Here is a 16,351-nt window from a genome sequence, read left to right as displayed (position 1 = left end):
GCCTTGCAGTATACACAAGTAAGGTGTAGGATGAGGAAGGGGACCCCTGGGGCAGCTGCTGGTCCCCTGAACATGGGAAAATCCAGGGCTGAGGTTTGGATGCATCAGCTCTTACATGTGCTGGGTTGAGGCTAACAGGAACAACTTATTGCATAGCTCAGAGCTAAGCTGGGTTCTTGTGCTAATGAGTCCTTCTTCCAATGCATCAGAGTTACCTCCTCGAAACATAACAACTTCTTCCCCTTAAGCCACTCCATGCCCTGTCTAGCCAGCGCAGGATTAATTTTCTTCATCTTCACAGCCAACTGTGGCTTGCAGCTCCCTGGAGCACAGGGCCCTGAGCACACAAGCACCTCTGGGTGCACACACACCATAGCCAGCCCCAACAGCCAAGGACATACAGCAAGCAGTGTCCCATCCTTTCCTCTCCCCTTTCCCTCCCTGCTCTCCAGCCAACTAGTCTGTACAGCCATAATGGGATGGGGGATGGCAAGAAAGGAAGAAAGGAGAAAATTAACCTCTTAGCAGTGCAGTAACACCCTGCAGCACAGTAGGGTTGGAGAGGAGGAAGAGCTGGGACTGGGACTCTGCAACCCCGTGCTCTTTGCTTTGGTACAATAACTAGATCACAGCAGCAAAGCACTGCCCAGCTGCCCTGGGTGCTGCGGGACTGGGAGGCTGTGGTGGATGGGACCTCCCTGGGACCTCGAGCACAGGGAGCATCTCCTTGGGGACAGGCTGTCCTGTGTTCCTTCATCCTATGGCTGTGGGTGCAGAGAGTAGCACAAAAGCCAGCTTTGCCCTGAGGCCACGTGGGAGGAGGATTTACTGTCCAAGCTCAGAAACCCACCTGCATCCTAAGTAAGGCATTTCTCAGGTATGGGATGTGCAGTTTGACAGACGGCCTTGATCTCTGTGAACCCAAGTAAGCAGCTCAACTCTGAAGCATCTCCAGCAGGATCTTTTCCACCTCCCCATCACATGTTCCTCTTTACGCTTTTTTCCCCTCTCTGAGACATCCTAAAAGCACTATTCTCTTAATTAAATTTCAGCCCCAGGCCAACAGCTAATTGAGAGTTCTGAAATTTTTGTTCAACATACTTGGAATTCAGTTAAAACCCAGTTCTCTTCTCCTCTTTCTGTCCTTATCTGTCAAGTGCTCTGTGACCCTTTGTTATTTTTTGAGAAGTAATTGGCAGATAAATTCCCCCAGCACCACGAGATCTCCAGCAAATGCACCAGAGCATTAAACTCTGTAGATGAGGAATGAGTTCCTACTCATTCCCCCTGCACGTATTCTGACATGTTAGGAGGAGTTGAGAGAGTTTTAGGTGGAAGTGGAGGCAGAAGGTCAGCACTCAGCTTGCTAAGTAGATGCTGGTTGAGAGAACAGGCAACTGCGTGCTGTTGGGAAATAAATCACTAGCAGAAAGGAATTAAAAGAAATAACTCATCACTGTAACTTCCTCTGGATAGCCAGGGTCTGAGTAAAAACCTTAATTCCTTATAAGAAATCAAAGACCCCCCTTCCAGCTTCACCCTGGATTACCTTGTACCCTGCAACAGCCCACCACACTCATAATGTCCAAAGCTGCATTTTACCCTTAGCATTTATTTAGTCTCAACAGCATAAGCGTAAGCTGCAAGTTTACAAATATGCCACCAAAGAGCGAATCTATTACTCCCAAGTAAGTTACCACATTGAAGCCATTCCTCAGTTTAATCTAACCTGTTATTTCTTAATTAAAGCTCATTATTTCTAACCCCTGCCCTTCCAGTGCTTGTTAACCTGGTAAAATGCCATCTGCTTTCTTCAATTACAAGCAAACAAGTCCCCTGGCAGGAGAGGGGGACCTGGCACTGCCACAGAGCCCCAGGGAGAGGGGATGAATTTGCGAGCGGTGCAGAGAGAGGGAAGGGCTGGTGGGAGAAGGATGGGTGAGGTTTATGGGCCTGAAGAACTGCAGGTTGGCTGAAGCACACAGCATTCATCAGAGACTTTCAGTTTAGGAGACACCACATCCAGGATATTTACCTGAATCTGGCTAGTCCCAATACATTGGTGATAGAGGCCACATAGTAATTGCCTCTATGTGGTGCACAGATGGGTGCCCAGGAAGGGTTATTTACTTGTGCCAAACACAGAAGTTTAAAACTTACCAAATTTTCAGTTTAAGCCCTAGTCAGCTTGTCTTCTTACCTTGTCTCTAGATTTGGGTGGTGGAAAAGATACTTTCAGGGGTGAAATTGGGCATCCACACCATCCTGTGCCAGAGGAGACCATGGCCATTCTGATGACTCTTTGGGAGAGCCTCTCCCCTGCAGTCCTGGCCAGCATCCCAGAAGCCAGCCTGGCCCAGGGCCACATTAGGGGGTAACCCACAAAACACTAGCAGTTCCCTAAAAAACAGGATGAAAAGACCATAAAGGCACCCACCACTTCCCTGCAACCAGAGCAGGCTATTAGAGCTCAGCTTCTGCTCTGTGGTACAATCCTGCAAAGAGCACATTACTAAAGTTAAAATCATGGTACTTTTAAATCGGTAATACTTAGGTCACTGAAGAGGATGCTGAGTAAATGCTTAAATTTTTCAGAGCCACAAGAGAGAGTGGACCACACATTAGGGAATCAATTGGATACAGCCCCTTTTCAATCTGCTCTGCCCCTGGCTGCTTCTTTGAACTAATTAGTTCAAGCAGGCCCCAATTAAGGAGCTGCTAATGAAGCCTGGGGGATAGTCCTACAGCAATATTAATGTAATCACTCAGCAGTTATTTGTTTATTTTGCAATTCGTGTTTCCCAAGGCCTCTGGAGGCCTCTTTGGCCAGCATTCCTCCTGGACCTGCCTTCTCTCTTTGCTCGCTCAGAGGTTGCTCCTCAGCACCCTTCAAACTAAGGCATCCATCTTGGGGAGCACGCTGTAACACACAGTGGATTGAAGCTTGCCAGGCCTGCAGGACTGACTCTATTTTACTGAAATACCCTCAGTTTAGCAGTTAACCAGCCCTGCAAGTTTCTGAACTGCCAGGGTCTAAATGCAGACCCTGATGGGAGGGCATCGCTGGCGTTGCCTGTGCCCCAGATCAGGGGCACTTTCCCAGCTATTGCCCGAGGGAGGGGACATGACTGCAACACTACAGGTCCCCTGTGACATGGGTGATGGGCAGAAGTATTAAGGACAGTCTGTGTTTTGTAATTGCTGAATTTTCTTTAATAACGACCTTGTGAATTGTGCTCTATGTGCTGTTTCTGTAGAGACAGGGGATGCTGCAAGTGCACCAGTGGCCGCTCACTGCTCCTCCAAAAGGTAATGCCTGAAGCCACAAGGCAGGAACCCTTTAAAAGCTTTCCCCTTTCAAGAAGAAGGTCCTGGGGTGGTCCTGGTGCTAATATGATTTTGAGACAGTCAGCAAGGGCCCATTGGTCTCCTGTGCTGGCTGATCCTGTCCGTCCTTGCGGGCACAGTATGGGTGGCTGCTCAGAGGAAATAAAATAAAAGCAACTTTTTCCAGCCACGCAGTGCCAGTGTTTCTGACAGGATAAGGTGGCCACCGCAGGGCCCCTTGCTGCCAGCCCTGAGCCAGGCATGGTGTGCCCGTGGCTCCTGGGCCAGAAAGGAGCACAGTAACCCCTCTGCGCTTCCTAGCACCTATTTGCTGCCAGGGCCACCTTCACCCCAGGTCTGGCTCTTCCTCTCACACAAAGACGAAGGCCAAGAGAGGGGTTTGCTCCTGTGAGCCTCAATGCCCTGCAAGGACGGTGGAGGGTAGCACAGCCGTCCCCAGGACGCCTCGGCAGGTCATGCTCAAAGGACACGGGGGCTCAGATTGCACCTTCCCTCCCACCGGTGGAGGCTAAGGCCACTGCCCTTCGGTCACAGGACCAGGCCAGTGCCTTTATCCTGGTTCTCACATATCGGACACCTCCCTGCCCGCACCCGGGAACGCTCAGCCAGGAGCAGTGCGGGGGACGTTACCTGTGAAAGCAGCAGTTCCTGAAGCAGAGACCCAGCGCTGTCCCCCCCACCCTGGGGAAGGGGCAGGCCTTTTGTTTTGCCTTTATTCATATTTTTGAAGCAATACGTCATTGCTGTAGCAGCAGACCCACCTCCCTCCCTGCTGCCTCTGCCACACATGGGCCAAAGATCTGCTCCATTCATCAGCCTGAGATTTATGAGGTGCAAAGGGCTCAGGTTACCCCACTGCCCCCAGCCTCCTCCTAGAGACGGGATGAATGAGATGCTGCTGGTTCCTCCCATACCAGAAGCAAAACAAGCCCAGAGGAGAGTAAAGCCATCATTTCACCAAACTCAGCTCCTTAAGTCTGTACTAGAGCACAAAATCTTCCGCCACAAGACTCCTCGCACCCACAGAAGCCGAGGGAGGCCCTGCTGTCTGCAGAGGCTGAGCCTGCGTCCCGCCAGCCTCTCTGCACAGCCCAGCTTTGCTCATGTGAGACACTCCAGAAATAGAAAAGGGATTGAAGGTTTTGGCTACTCTGGATTCCTTGGGCCCCTGGGCCCTGCTGCCCCTGGCTGGCGCTGGGCTCTGCTCTCCCATCCTCCCCTGTAAATCACTCTTTCCCCGAATGCCGTTTCCCTGTCCCTCATGCCTGGCTTTCCTCTCACTTTGGTCATTTCAAGGGGCTGAGTGAGAGGAAGGGCCATGGGCAGAGGAGAATCAGTCCTCCCCAACCCCCGGAGGACTGTGGTACTGGAGGAGCCGGCAGTGACGCACAGCTTGGAAGAAACTTGGCAGCAGCCCTGGGGTCAGGAGGCAGTGAAGGGACCTGTCAGCAGTCGTCTGCATCACCCGGGCAGGCTTTGGGCCAGTGAGCTGCCTTTCTTCCCGGCCCCATGCAACCTCTGGCAGAGGCCAGCGTGATGATGGCACACAGAGCTTGCACAGAGGGCAGTAGGTGTCCTCAAACATCTGGCACCAAACTTTTAAAAAACAGTAAGTGAAAACAATTCTCTTTGCAAAGTACCCCCCATCAACAAAAAAATACAAGATTTTGAAATAGATACTGGGAAAAAGCTAAAAACCATCCAGATGCCACCTACGAAATTCTGTGCCACATGTTGATGAACTCTCCTTCAAGACTGGAGTGAATGTGTCAACCTGGAATGAAACCTGGAGATTCCCCTGCAAAGATCCACATGGGTACAGTGAGCAGATAACTGTTTATTATTGCACGTAATCCAGCAGAACAACCGACAGAAAACTCTGGACAGTAGTACACAGATTGTAGTAAACAGCTTGCAAAATCTGTGATAAAGGTATTTTTGTGTGAAGAGTGAAATATATCTGCATCTTTGTAAGACCTGAAAAGTATAACACAATATCCTAGTCAGTTTTGAAAGCATGCATTTTGAGGTAAATCCGTTATTTTTGCATCTAAGAAAACAAAATCCCTAAGGGGCTATATATATATATATATATCTCTCTCCATATCTCAGTGTGATATGGATATATTTATATGTCACATAAAAGCAAATCTACCTACTTTTCTCAGAAGGTTACTAGGAGGAAAGCACATTACTGAGTGCACATCACATGCATAAAAAAATTGGGGCGGGGGGGGGAATTACCTTAGCACTGTTGAAAAAGATCCTTTTTTGTGCTTAGTGATAAATAAAAGCCCCTCAGGTCTCTCAACGGAAATTGTCTTGGTGGTTAAAAGCAGTTGGCATATTGAAACTGCAGAGCTGGCAAGTGAGTGCCAGCAAATGGAGATAAAGTGTCAAAGGCAGCAGAGCCTGGGGTTTGCAATACATTTATACTTAAGAAAAAAAGGAAAGAGGCAAATTGCTACTAAACTATGCTCTGTGGAAGTGCAGATGATGCTGCACAGCTTTCTCAGGACTGGTACAGCCACATGGCTTTTAGGAAGGGATCACATTCACTTCTCCCACAGTTAACACCATGTATTTGCTACTGTGGCAACGTTCCTGAGCTGAGTAAGGTTAAAAAATAAACTTGGTTCACAAAGAAAAGTACTGAATTATTCTCACTCTCTTATGCCATAATTAGAGCAGATACATTGGGCAGGTTTTGCCCTGTATTGCCAGTCAGTGTAAACCCCTGCCTGTCTGCCACCCCATCTCTGAAATCCTTTCAGATTGACCTTTGGAGCAGACTGGGCATCTGTTTTTTTCCTTAACCATCATTTCCCCATTCTTTCCAGTCCCTCAGGTTTTCCCACCCAGTCCTGTGCTGTGGGACTTCAGGATACACAGAGGTGCACAACCGACTATAAATAATATTTCTGATTATCTTAAAAAGGGATAGAAAATACATATTGCTCTTAAAAGAAGGAAGAAACATGTCCAAGCACTCAGCTTCGCACTAAACTGTAACTTCATCTGTGCCGACTTTCTAAGCTCGCACTGCTAAGGATTGGAGCAGATCATGGTGGAAACATCTACTTCCAAAGGTCACTCTCTGTTGCAGCTTTGGGAAGAATCGGTGCAAACGGCCCAGGCCTCTAAGCCTCGCACACAAGAACAACAGCTAGAATTACCCCACTGCGCTCTACCACCGCTGAAGTCTGGCTGCTGTGTATTTTTGAGCCTAACACCCAAATACACTGGAGTCACTCGGGTCTCTGCACCTTTTTTTCTTTCAGGAATAACATAACCTCTCCCACGACAGCCACCCTGCATCCTCTGGTTGAAAGTTTGTTCACTCTGTTGCAATGAGAGAGCCCAGGAGCCCCGCTGCAGCCCAGAGTGCCAAGGGGAGGAACATGCAGGTGTATGGTGGTGTTTTTCAGTAAGTACCTCCTTTTCATTTTAAGTCACAACATTTTCATAGAAAAAAGGGGTAAAGGGACAAATTCAGCACACCTATTTCCCTTCCTGTTACAGTGGGAAGTCTCCCACTGCAAGACACCTCTGTGCAGAGTATTGCTGGTGGCTGGAGAGCACTTGGATGGCACCTGGTCCCAAAACGGGCACCATCTCCACCTGCAGTACTCCCCACATGCACGAACAGCCTCGGATCAGCCAGTCCCTCACACCCCACCCCACAGCCCCCATTCATGGCACTTCGGCAGGTGTGGGCAGGACTCTGGTTACACTTCAATAAGCCAAATTTCAACTTGCCCCCCTCTCAGTCCTCCATACATGGAAAAAGACTCCAGGCGACAGGGAAAGGAAAGACTTTTTGTTTGTCCATTTGGATGACTTCCAAGTGTGGAGGGCGACATTGTCCACCCCTAGCCGTGGCGCAGCTCTCGTGAGTCTTTTGGTTGCTGTGTATTGTTTCATCTCCACGCATGGATGATATTCTTTGGGAAATCTCTGACACTGAGTCAACCAAGGGAGTTACAAAACACATCAGTGTGCACGCATGAGACCTCACTTGTTTTCCTACAGACACAGATAAATTCCTCATCCCTGGCATGACAGGAAAGTTGATGGCTTTGGTGAGAACAATTTAAGGCAACTGCTAGTTTATACACAGAAGACAAGGAGGCTGAATTGCAGAAACCCTGGCTTTTTCTTGGTAGATTGCAGAGGCCAGCCACAGCCTGGGACCAGGGAGACTGAACCGATCTTCAGGCGCTTTCATTTAAGGTTGATGTTTGCAGTGCAACCTTGGGATCTGAAGTCCTCCTCTTAGGTGTTTCCAGGTGGCTGAGATTTAATCCCCGCCAAGGTCTGTGATCTCCATCAGCAGCAATGCCTGTCCCAGACACAGATGAATAGGAGAGTCAAGGGGGAGCAAAACACACAACTGACACATGATCATGGCTGTCTGCAAGACTTTCAGCTCTGCAGGCTGAGTGGGGACTAATAACATCACAGAAAGCAGTGCCCAGCAGAACAGTTTTAATCCCCAGGAGGCCCTGGGAAGGCAGCCCCATACCCTCACGGGGGCTTGGGAGGCACCCCTTGCATTATGTTCATGTGAGGCTTAAGGGTCAGGTTCAGCCTTGATGGGATTTTTTTTGCAATATTTGAGCCCAAGGCAACAGAAATCTTGTGCAAACCCATGATGCATTCCTGCATGCAGGAACCCCAGAGGCACAAGTAACCTCACAAGGTTTTATTGCCACCAAATCCAAATGCAGACCCGCATCCCAATTCAAGTGGAAGACCTGGGGGAGCTCCAGTTTAACCTTAGTCAGACACACATCTCAGCTCATATTTATCTTTGGTAACACCAACTACATAACAACAGTGGCAGAACTAGCGATGGTACAATTAAAGCTGCAAACTTCATAGTTTCACATTTGCTTTGTGTTCCTGCATCTTTGCTGGGCTGAATGCCAAGAAATATTGCAACGCACAAGATACCTGGCAGCCGTGGCTGCAGAACAGCAAATTGAAAGTGTTTCTTGCAGCTTATTTGCAGAAAATAAATTTCAAATTTAACATCACACATTCTTGCACTGGAAGTCTCCACGAATCATGTCCATCTAGCTGGGAAGGCAAAAGTATACTGTGGCATTGCATCCAATAAACACAGTTCAATTTTTTAACTTTGAGGAAATGATTTTATGAAAAGACTAGAGAACTATCCACTGAAATTACTCCACAGACCACTCTTTGAACGGACAAGGGGTTACTGACAATCTCAACACTCAATGCAAGGCAACTGCAGCTATTGAATAAATCCCCATGCGTTTTCATCACCAGGGCATCCATTAGTGAATGATTTACTTTGGCAGTAAAGCAAATCAACCCTAAAATGTCCACAGTGAAGTCTACAAATTGAGGATAAAATCTCGTTGCTTCTCTTACCTTGTCTGAGGGGCACATCATGTCAAAAAATGTACAAATAGGATGGCCAGACCAATGTTCAATAAGATGACCATGCAGATCACGATTGTGTTAGGTCCCTGAAGGAAAAACCCAGAACAGAGTGTTACACATGGCAGTTCCAGGTGAGGAGATAGATACAGTTTGATTCTGCTATTCAAACCCACCAGAATCATCCCCTTCCAACGCACATAAATCTGGCACTTAACAACCAGCTTGAATTTCAAACTAGTTGAGTATCTATCAATCCCTATTCCTATTTCTCCCCTGCAGACTCCTAAGGAGGCTAAATCAGGCTTCTTCTGAGGCTAAAGCAGATTAAAGGAGACCCTGACTACAGGCACACAAACTGCCAAGCCTATGTCAGGCTGCTCCTCCCATCTCATTTCTCCACCCACATTGCCCACGTTTGTAAAGCTGCCATTTTTAAGATGAACAAATGCATCTGTATGAGATTGCTCTAATTTCAGACCAAAATATTTCCAGGCTTTGCTTTTCTTAAGTCGTGTTGGAACCATTCACGTCCAAAGGGCTGCAAGATGAGAAGCAGGGGGCTAATAAAATGTCTGGTTTTACAGCTGTATTTTGCTAACAGCAAAATTGAATTTCAGTGACTGTATTTTAAACCTGGGAAATCAGCAGGTGATTTGATACCACAGTTCAGCTCATGAGGTGCCACAACTGCAGAAAGTAACAGGTGAAAAAGAAACCCCACTCAGCTTTTTCTTCCCTGTCCTACATTTTCCCCCCAGTTCTCCAGATCCGTGTTGGCTGGTAAAGGGGTGAGAAAAGAAGGGGAGAACAGTCTAAAAAGTGAATCAGAAGATGCCCATTTTCCTCAAATTTTGAAATGGGGACGTGTCTGAAAGCACATCTGCCCTGGTGCAGAGAGGAAGTTAAAATAAAAGGGTTATGAACACCAGCCCCAGCAGCCAAGGCAGGGCAGGCTGGGAAGGCAGCAGGAGAAGGGAAAACCAAGGCCCTCCTCCAGCAGGCTTTGGGATCCCAAAAAGAGCCTCCGGGCACCGCTCTGGCCTGCTGCAGCCTCGAGGCTATGGCTCTGCATCCCCCTGGGCCCCTGGGCCTGACCTCCTGGCGAAAAGTAGACCAAAAATAAAAGGCAAAGATGGCTGCCAGGGGTGCCTCCCGGCCTGCCCCCACGTCACCTCTTCGCACTCCTCCGCCTCCTGTGCTGCCGCCACCGCCGCTGCTGGGGCCGGGGCCACTGCCGGGGCCGGGCTCCGCTTGGCCCCTGCCTTGGGCTCCGTCCGCCCCGGTGCCCTGGCCTCAGTCTTCCTGTCGGCAGCAGGCTCGCCCCGGCCCGCCGCCCTATGCTCGGGGCTGGACCGCTGCTTCAGCTCCTTGGGCCGGGGCGGCTCCGGCTTGGCCTCTGCCCTGGCCGCCGGCTTCTCCTCCCGCTCCTGCGGCGGGGCAGGGGTACCCCCCCGGGGCTCCGGGGAGGGCGCCTCAGGCTCGGGCAGCGGCTCCTCCTCATAGTCCGCGGCGGGGGAGACCGGGGAGGTTCGGATGGCGTAGCCGTGGTAGCCCTTGAAGAGCTCGACGTCAGGCTCACGCGCCATCCTCTGCAGCGGCCCGATCTCCATCTGCTCGGCCGGGTGCCCCCAGCCCCTTGAGGCCGGCCGGCCCTCGCCCTCAGGGGGCACGGGGCTCCCGCCGCCCGGCCGGCCGGCCGCCTCGGCCCAGCTGCCCGGACGGAGGGCGCCGTCGTGGTGGGGGGCCGCCTTGGCCCGTTTGGCCTCAGGAGGGGTGGCAGCGGGGCTGGGGGCCGGGCTGGCGCGGCGGCGGGCCTCGTCCTGCTCGTGGAGCTGGGGGCTCTCGGGGGGCGTGGGGGGCGGCGGGGCGCCCTCGGGCCTCGGCGCCTCTTCCTCCATATTGACGGCGTGCTCGGCGTTCTCCACGATCTCCTGCAGCAGCTTCCGCTTCTGGTACTCGGGGCCTGCGGAGAGAGGGGTTGGGTGTGAGGAGCTGCCCGGGGGCCGGAGGGACAGCAGGCCGCTCCAGCTCCGCGCCACCATCATGCCTTTGACAGCTGTGCCCCCAGCCACAACACGTTTGGGGATGACTGCGAGGGGGCCCAGGCTGGAGGCTGGGACAGGAGGTGCTCCCAAACCAGAGGCTGCTTCCAGGAGGGGTTTCCTCCAGGAGCAGCCAGAGGCTCTGAGCCCCACCACGTGCTGGCTGGCTGGTTTGGGAAGAGCCGAAGGAGCAGGCAGGGAGCTCCAGATGAGGGTAAAGAACCAGGGAAAATCTGCAGCTCAGCTTTCTGTGGTCACACAGATAGGTTATCCTGGGGCTAAAGAGAATCCAGCTCCCATCCAAGTTTGGTTTTTTTTTTAATGGCTGGGAAGCTCTCCCATGTGGCTTCTTTGGTGTCTAATAGCGTGGTAACTTCACAACTGATACGGGGGATGCCCAGTCTCCTTGGGAAGAGTAGGTATTCCCAAATTACCCACCTGTCATCCCTCATGATGAGAAAAACACGTTTCTCATGCACTGAGCAGGGCTGACAGTTTCACAGCCCTCCTTTCTGCACTGAGCCCCACAACAGCAGCGAAATTACCTGGCAGCGTCACACAAGGTGACTCGGGGCTTCAGCTTTCATTCTGGCCTCATCTGCCACACCGACTTGTCAGCTCTTAGCAACATTGCTCTCGCTTCAATTATTCACCTATCATTAAATCTTTACTTCTTGTTAACCCTAGGCCGTGTCTGCAAAGCAAATGGTAGCCCAGCTACAGTCTGGGGAAGTCAGCCAGAGCCTGACACCAAAGACATCCATCGTGCTGGGTGGCTGGTTGAGCAAAATCCACCACTGAACAACTGGGAATCTCTTTTGGAAAAATAACCCTGCACAGTGCTCTGCACGCTGGGACCCGCACTGGGACAGGGGTCCCTGCACAGCACCACAATGCTCATAGCAAGTGAGAACAAGAAAAGCACGCTCCTTATGGGCAGCACGAGGTCGCAAAGCAGCTTGTTTGAAAGCAAAGCACCTGCTTTTGAAAGTGGCTTTGGCTTCATTCTGCTGCATCCAAGCGAAGCTGAGGGGTGCAGATGTACAGGGCTTGCTCTATGCTCCTGAATGGCACGGACTCTGGAGCCATGCCATCCCTGGCTGCCTCGCAGTTCCTCCCCTCACCTCCTCCACTCCAAAGACTGATACAGACTTGAGCCTGGTTGGGAAATTGGGATTGGTGCTCCCTTCCCTCTAATAAATCAGTGGTGTGATTTGCACACTGCTACCTCCTGCCCACGCAGGCAATGCCTCCGTTTGGAGTGGGCAGTGGGGAGTAAAAGGGCACTGATTTTAGCTGCTCTGCCCTGCCTGCACGCTCCTGTCAATCAGCAGGGGACCCATTCAGGGCCATTTATTTCTGGCTGCAAGTGGATTATTTGGAAGCCGTTTCAACAGTTGTTCAGACTCCTCAAAATAGGCTGCCTGCAGCTCCAGGCTCCTTGCTCTCTCCTGCTGCTTTATCCTCCTGAATAATTCACACCAAAAAAAATCCCAACTGCCTGGAGGGCACTGCACAGCTCCAGTCCTCCTCACCTCCCCACCTTCACCTCCCAGCATGACATTTCAACAAGGGAGGGCTTTGGCTTACATACCTCTCCTCTAAGCTACTCAGGTTGATATCCTAAAGGAAACCCAGGGCTCAATACTTACGAGAGATATGGGGCTTGCTGAGTATGCCCTGTGCCAGACGTAGCAGGGTCTATCTGCCAGGATAGCAGGGGGAAACGCAGCTGCCGAACACTGCCAGGCTCTCCTGGCTGTGTGACCAGCAGCTCCGAGTCCTAGCAAAATCCAAGGGTGAACTTTTGTCTGTTTGTTCTTTGATGGTGCAGCTGTGCAAGAAGAGACATTTCCCCTTGTTGCGCACTTAAGGAATTTAGAGGTTTAAAAGAATCATAGAAATAAAAAGTGCATCAGCAGTTTACAAGGCCATCGAGAGAGGCCAGGACCCAAGCGAAGCCCTACTTAAAAGCGGTGAGAGGATTCAGCTCCTGAGGAACCAGTAGTGGAGGCCAGGCTGCTTCAGGCATTTTGCAGGGACTGTTTCAATTGTCTCATTCAATTGCCATGGGTGGAAAAAATAATCTAGCTAGATGTCAAAAACCTCCCATCAGGAATTCCAGTTTCCTTTGCCTCTGTGCTATAAATACCCCAGTGTGCAAAGGGTGAATGTGGAGCTGTGAGTGGCAGCTGGGGGGCTTATGTCAGGATCAAGTGATGTTTAGCTATTGTTAAATGAAGTGCCACACGCTGGCTCACACCCATGCCTGGGTGCTGTGGTGTTTCCCCACTGAAAGCCAGCTCTGACGGGCCTCGCTGGGTGATGGGGAGGAACAGGCAGTCCTCCAGCATGGCATCTCCCCAGCTAGTAGGTGCAGGGCAAGGTGGGAGTACAGGGAATTTAGGCAAATCTGTCAGCATCACTCCCCAGCCAAGCGCCGGGTGTGAGCCATACCCATTTCCCACTGTGTGCCCTGTGCCGGGGTGTAGTACCGGAGACCCAGAGGCACTGAAAGCAGAGCAGGAGCAGGTGGCAGGTTTTGCTGAGCAGGAGTCATCCTTTGGCTTCTACCCCCAGTTTTGCCACTCTGATGGTCCCTTGTGATCCTGCCTCGGCAGCCACAGGGCACTTGTTCTAGGTAACAAAGCTGGTAATAAGAAAGACAGGATAAAAATGTAGGCACTGAAATCCTTGTTTTCTGCTCTGTTACTACCTTCCATCTCTCAAAAGGAAAGCTTTCCAGGAAGAACATATCTCCAGCTAACTCAGTCTAGGGAAAGGTAATGGCATTCACAATGCTGCTTCTAATATTACACTTCCGATCTACTAATCCTCAGTGCTTGGTCTCACAGAAGGAACCTCCCAAGTGTTTTCCCAGCCAAATAATCAGCAGTGATGCTAACAAATAAATAGGGAATCAGGGAGGTAGTATTTTGCATTAGCAACTTTCTTATAGGATATTACAGCCTCTAAGTAACCAAGTCTGATTGTACCCTGGTGCAGTGTGGGGCCCCACAAGATATGGGCTTGTGAGTCAGTGTGCAAAGCTGTTCCAAGAAAAAGCCACGAGGAATATACCTACAGGAGTGCTCCAAATAAACTCGAGCTCGCTGCCTGCCCTGCCTGGCACTGGGAGGGCTTCAAACATGGAGAAACATGAGGAGAAGTTGAGGGACTGTGGGTTATTCCTCCAGGGTATGGTAACATATTCCAGCAGGTAGAACAGTGGTGTAAGGAGGACAGCAAATCATCAAGAGCAGGGGGCTAGCTGAACTCGTGTGAAAGAGGATTTAGGATAGACAGGAGGGCAACTCGTGGAGTTAAAAAGCGGGTGAAGCATTTGAACAGATTCCCCAAGGAAACTGCAAAATCCCTCTTAGAAGATGCCTCTGGTCCTACCTGGCTGATAGAAGTCCGGGGAGAGCTCCCTGGCCATCATTCTGGCTATGCCCGATTCGTTGTTAGCTGCCTGAGCTGCCTGCTCTGACCCTTCAGCCTTGGCTTTGGCATGAGCTGTCCTGCGGAGAGAAGAGGGGAGAGAAGAGGGGACAACAGTGACCACCGTCTGAGCCAAGATTGTCCCAGCTTGAGCAGTGGACCCTGTCCAGCAACAAAATCAAATCAGCCCATCTGGCATAACAGCACTCAGCACTTGCCCACCTGACCCCAAACCCCCACACTTGAGGAGAAAAGACCAGATTTTCAACAAGTGTGTGGCACAGCTGCTTAAGGCTAAGGTGTGAAAGTTGTATGTAGTCACACAAAGGAACAGGGCAGGTGTATTTGCAAACGTGAGCAGGTTCATATGTTGCAGCAAGGCATCAGGTGCTGCAAAACAGGCTTGCTGCCGTGCTGCGAAGTACTGAAAACCTAGCTCAGAGGAATGCCTAAAGCATCACCGCAGGCATCCCTGGAGCATAAGGGGACAATAACGTGATGGCTGAACACCACTGTGCTGTCACCGGCCCTGAGCTGCTGCACCTTGCCAGAGGCAGCATGCCCCTGCCCAGCACACCAGACACGTTTTACCCCAAATGTCTTTCCAGCAAACAACGCACATTGTCCATGGGGCTTCTTTACTCACCGCAGCCTGGGGGGCTGCTCTCTTTTCCGGTGCTAGGAAAGGCAGAGCTATTGACTCCCTCTCGGCTCGGCTCCCCGAGTCCTCTCCACTCCTTCACAGCACATTGCCTCCTTGCTCCAAAGGGCTATAGGGCTATCAGTTATTTCGCTGGCCGGCTGTCATACTCCTCGCATGCCTCATCCTCGGGGCCCTGTGATCTTTACACTAAAAGAAGGGCTGGCTTTACAGCCCAGCTGCTCGTGGTCTGGAAAGGAGCTGACTTCAAACAGCAAAATTGCACCTTAAAATAAGGGAGGGTAAAGCATAGTATATTCAGCTGCTTTGTTCCACCTGGGGCTTACAGAGAACTTCTTTCCTCATGCTCTCACTATCATGTTTGCCGAGGCTCCCTGTATGTCCCTTGCTGCATGTGATGGAGCATACGCTGGCTGCACACGCACAACGACATATTTGTGTGTGGACAGTTAGATAAGCAGTTAGCAGCCCTCAAACACCAATTCACTACGAATTACAACCTTTAATTGGTCCTAGGGTGTTTGATGAGCCCTTTTCAGACTCAGGTTGGTATCTGGTCATGTTTTAGGACAAAACATGAGGAAACATGCCGTACTTATCCCTGCAGCAAAAAATGTTCCAGAGGAATTTTTGGACTTCAGTCATGAAATCAGGATTAATTCTTTCCCATTGAACTGAGATGCAGTACGCAGACAAGACTAGCTTTAGTCCGAATACTCGACAGGTGCAAGGAAAAGGTGATAGAAATGCTGTTCAGAGATCCTTAGAAGGTAGGAGATATATATATACACGTACATACACACACCATTTTGAGTAGCTGCGGGGAAAGAACTAAATGTAGGGCATTAATCCCAACTGATACAGGCAACAGTGTTACTTGACGGGGAGCCGAAAATGCTGTTCAGGACCCTGCGATAGAGAAGAGGGTGCAGAGCTGCTGTGGCTCAGCCTGTCTCTCCCTGGGATGACATCCCGCTCTGCTGGAGCCATGATTCACCTCCCTGCCCACACTCACACATTATCTCCCCGCTTTCTCTGCAGGCTGAGCTGCCTAGGATTGCTGTCATTCTTGGTCTTCTTATCCAAAATTATTACAACTCCTGAAAAAACCTAGAAACAAGACACGATGAGGCAGAAAACAGCAATTTTAAGCTGCTGCTCACAAGCAGGAGGTCTGAGGCAGCTCTGAACAGAGAAAGCACCTCCTTTTTTGGTAGCATATAATCAGCGTGATTAATTCCACTATAATCTGGCAGGGGCCAAGGGGGATGTTTCTGTGCTCTCCATGCCTGGGGGATCAGAGTGTGCTGGGCGCGGAGCACACAGCCTGCCCGGCGCCAGTCCCGGGAAGAAGCTTGCAAAGTGAGGATCCAGCTCTTCACCTCAGCAGGATGTGCTCCGACCCCTGGCTTTGTCCTGCTGCTCTCAGAGTATGGGATTCACC

The 16,351-nt window shown here is 50.7% G+C and overlaps 1 protein-coding gene across 1 annotated transcript in view; it reads right to left on the bottom strand.

The window, feature by feature from the left end:
- Window positions 1-5,165: 5,165 nt before the first annotated feature.
- The window catches only part of JPH2 (junctophilin 2), a 33,383-nt gene continuing 22,197 nt past the window's right edge, over window positions 5,166-16,351 (bottom strand). Inside the window, exons 3-6 of the mRNA XM_049817348.1 lie at window positions 14,208-14,326; window positions 9,936-10,726; window positions 8,752-8,849; window positions 5,166-7,690 (exon numbers count right to left, since the gene is read on the bottom strand). Of these exons, the coding sequence (XP_049673305.1) occupies window positions 8,769-8,849; window positions 9,936-10,726; window positions 14,208-14,326 (991 nt within the window). The 3' untranslated portion in view covers window positions 5,166-7,690; window positions 8,752-8,768. The remainder of the gene's footprint in view (window positions 7,691-8,751; window positions 8,850-9,935; window positions 10,727-14,207; window positions 14,327-16,351) is intronic.

Source organism: Accipiter gentilis, chromosome 14, assembly GCF_929443795.1.
Source record: "Accipiter gentilis chromosome 14, bAccGen1.1, whole genome shotgun sequence".
In the NCBI taxonomy this organism is placed as follows: Eukaryota; Metazoa; Chordata; class Aves; order Accipitriformes; family Accipitridae; genus Astur; species Astur gentilis.
The sequence above is the reverse complement of the archived record's forward strand: the minus strand, read 5'-3'. Positions and strand labels throughout refer to the sequence as shown.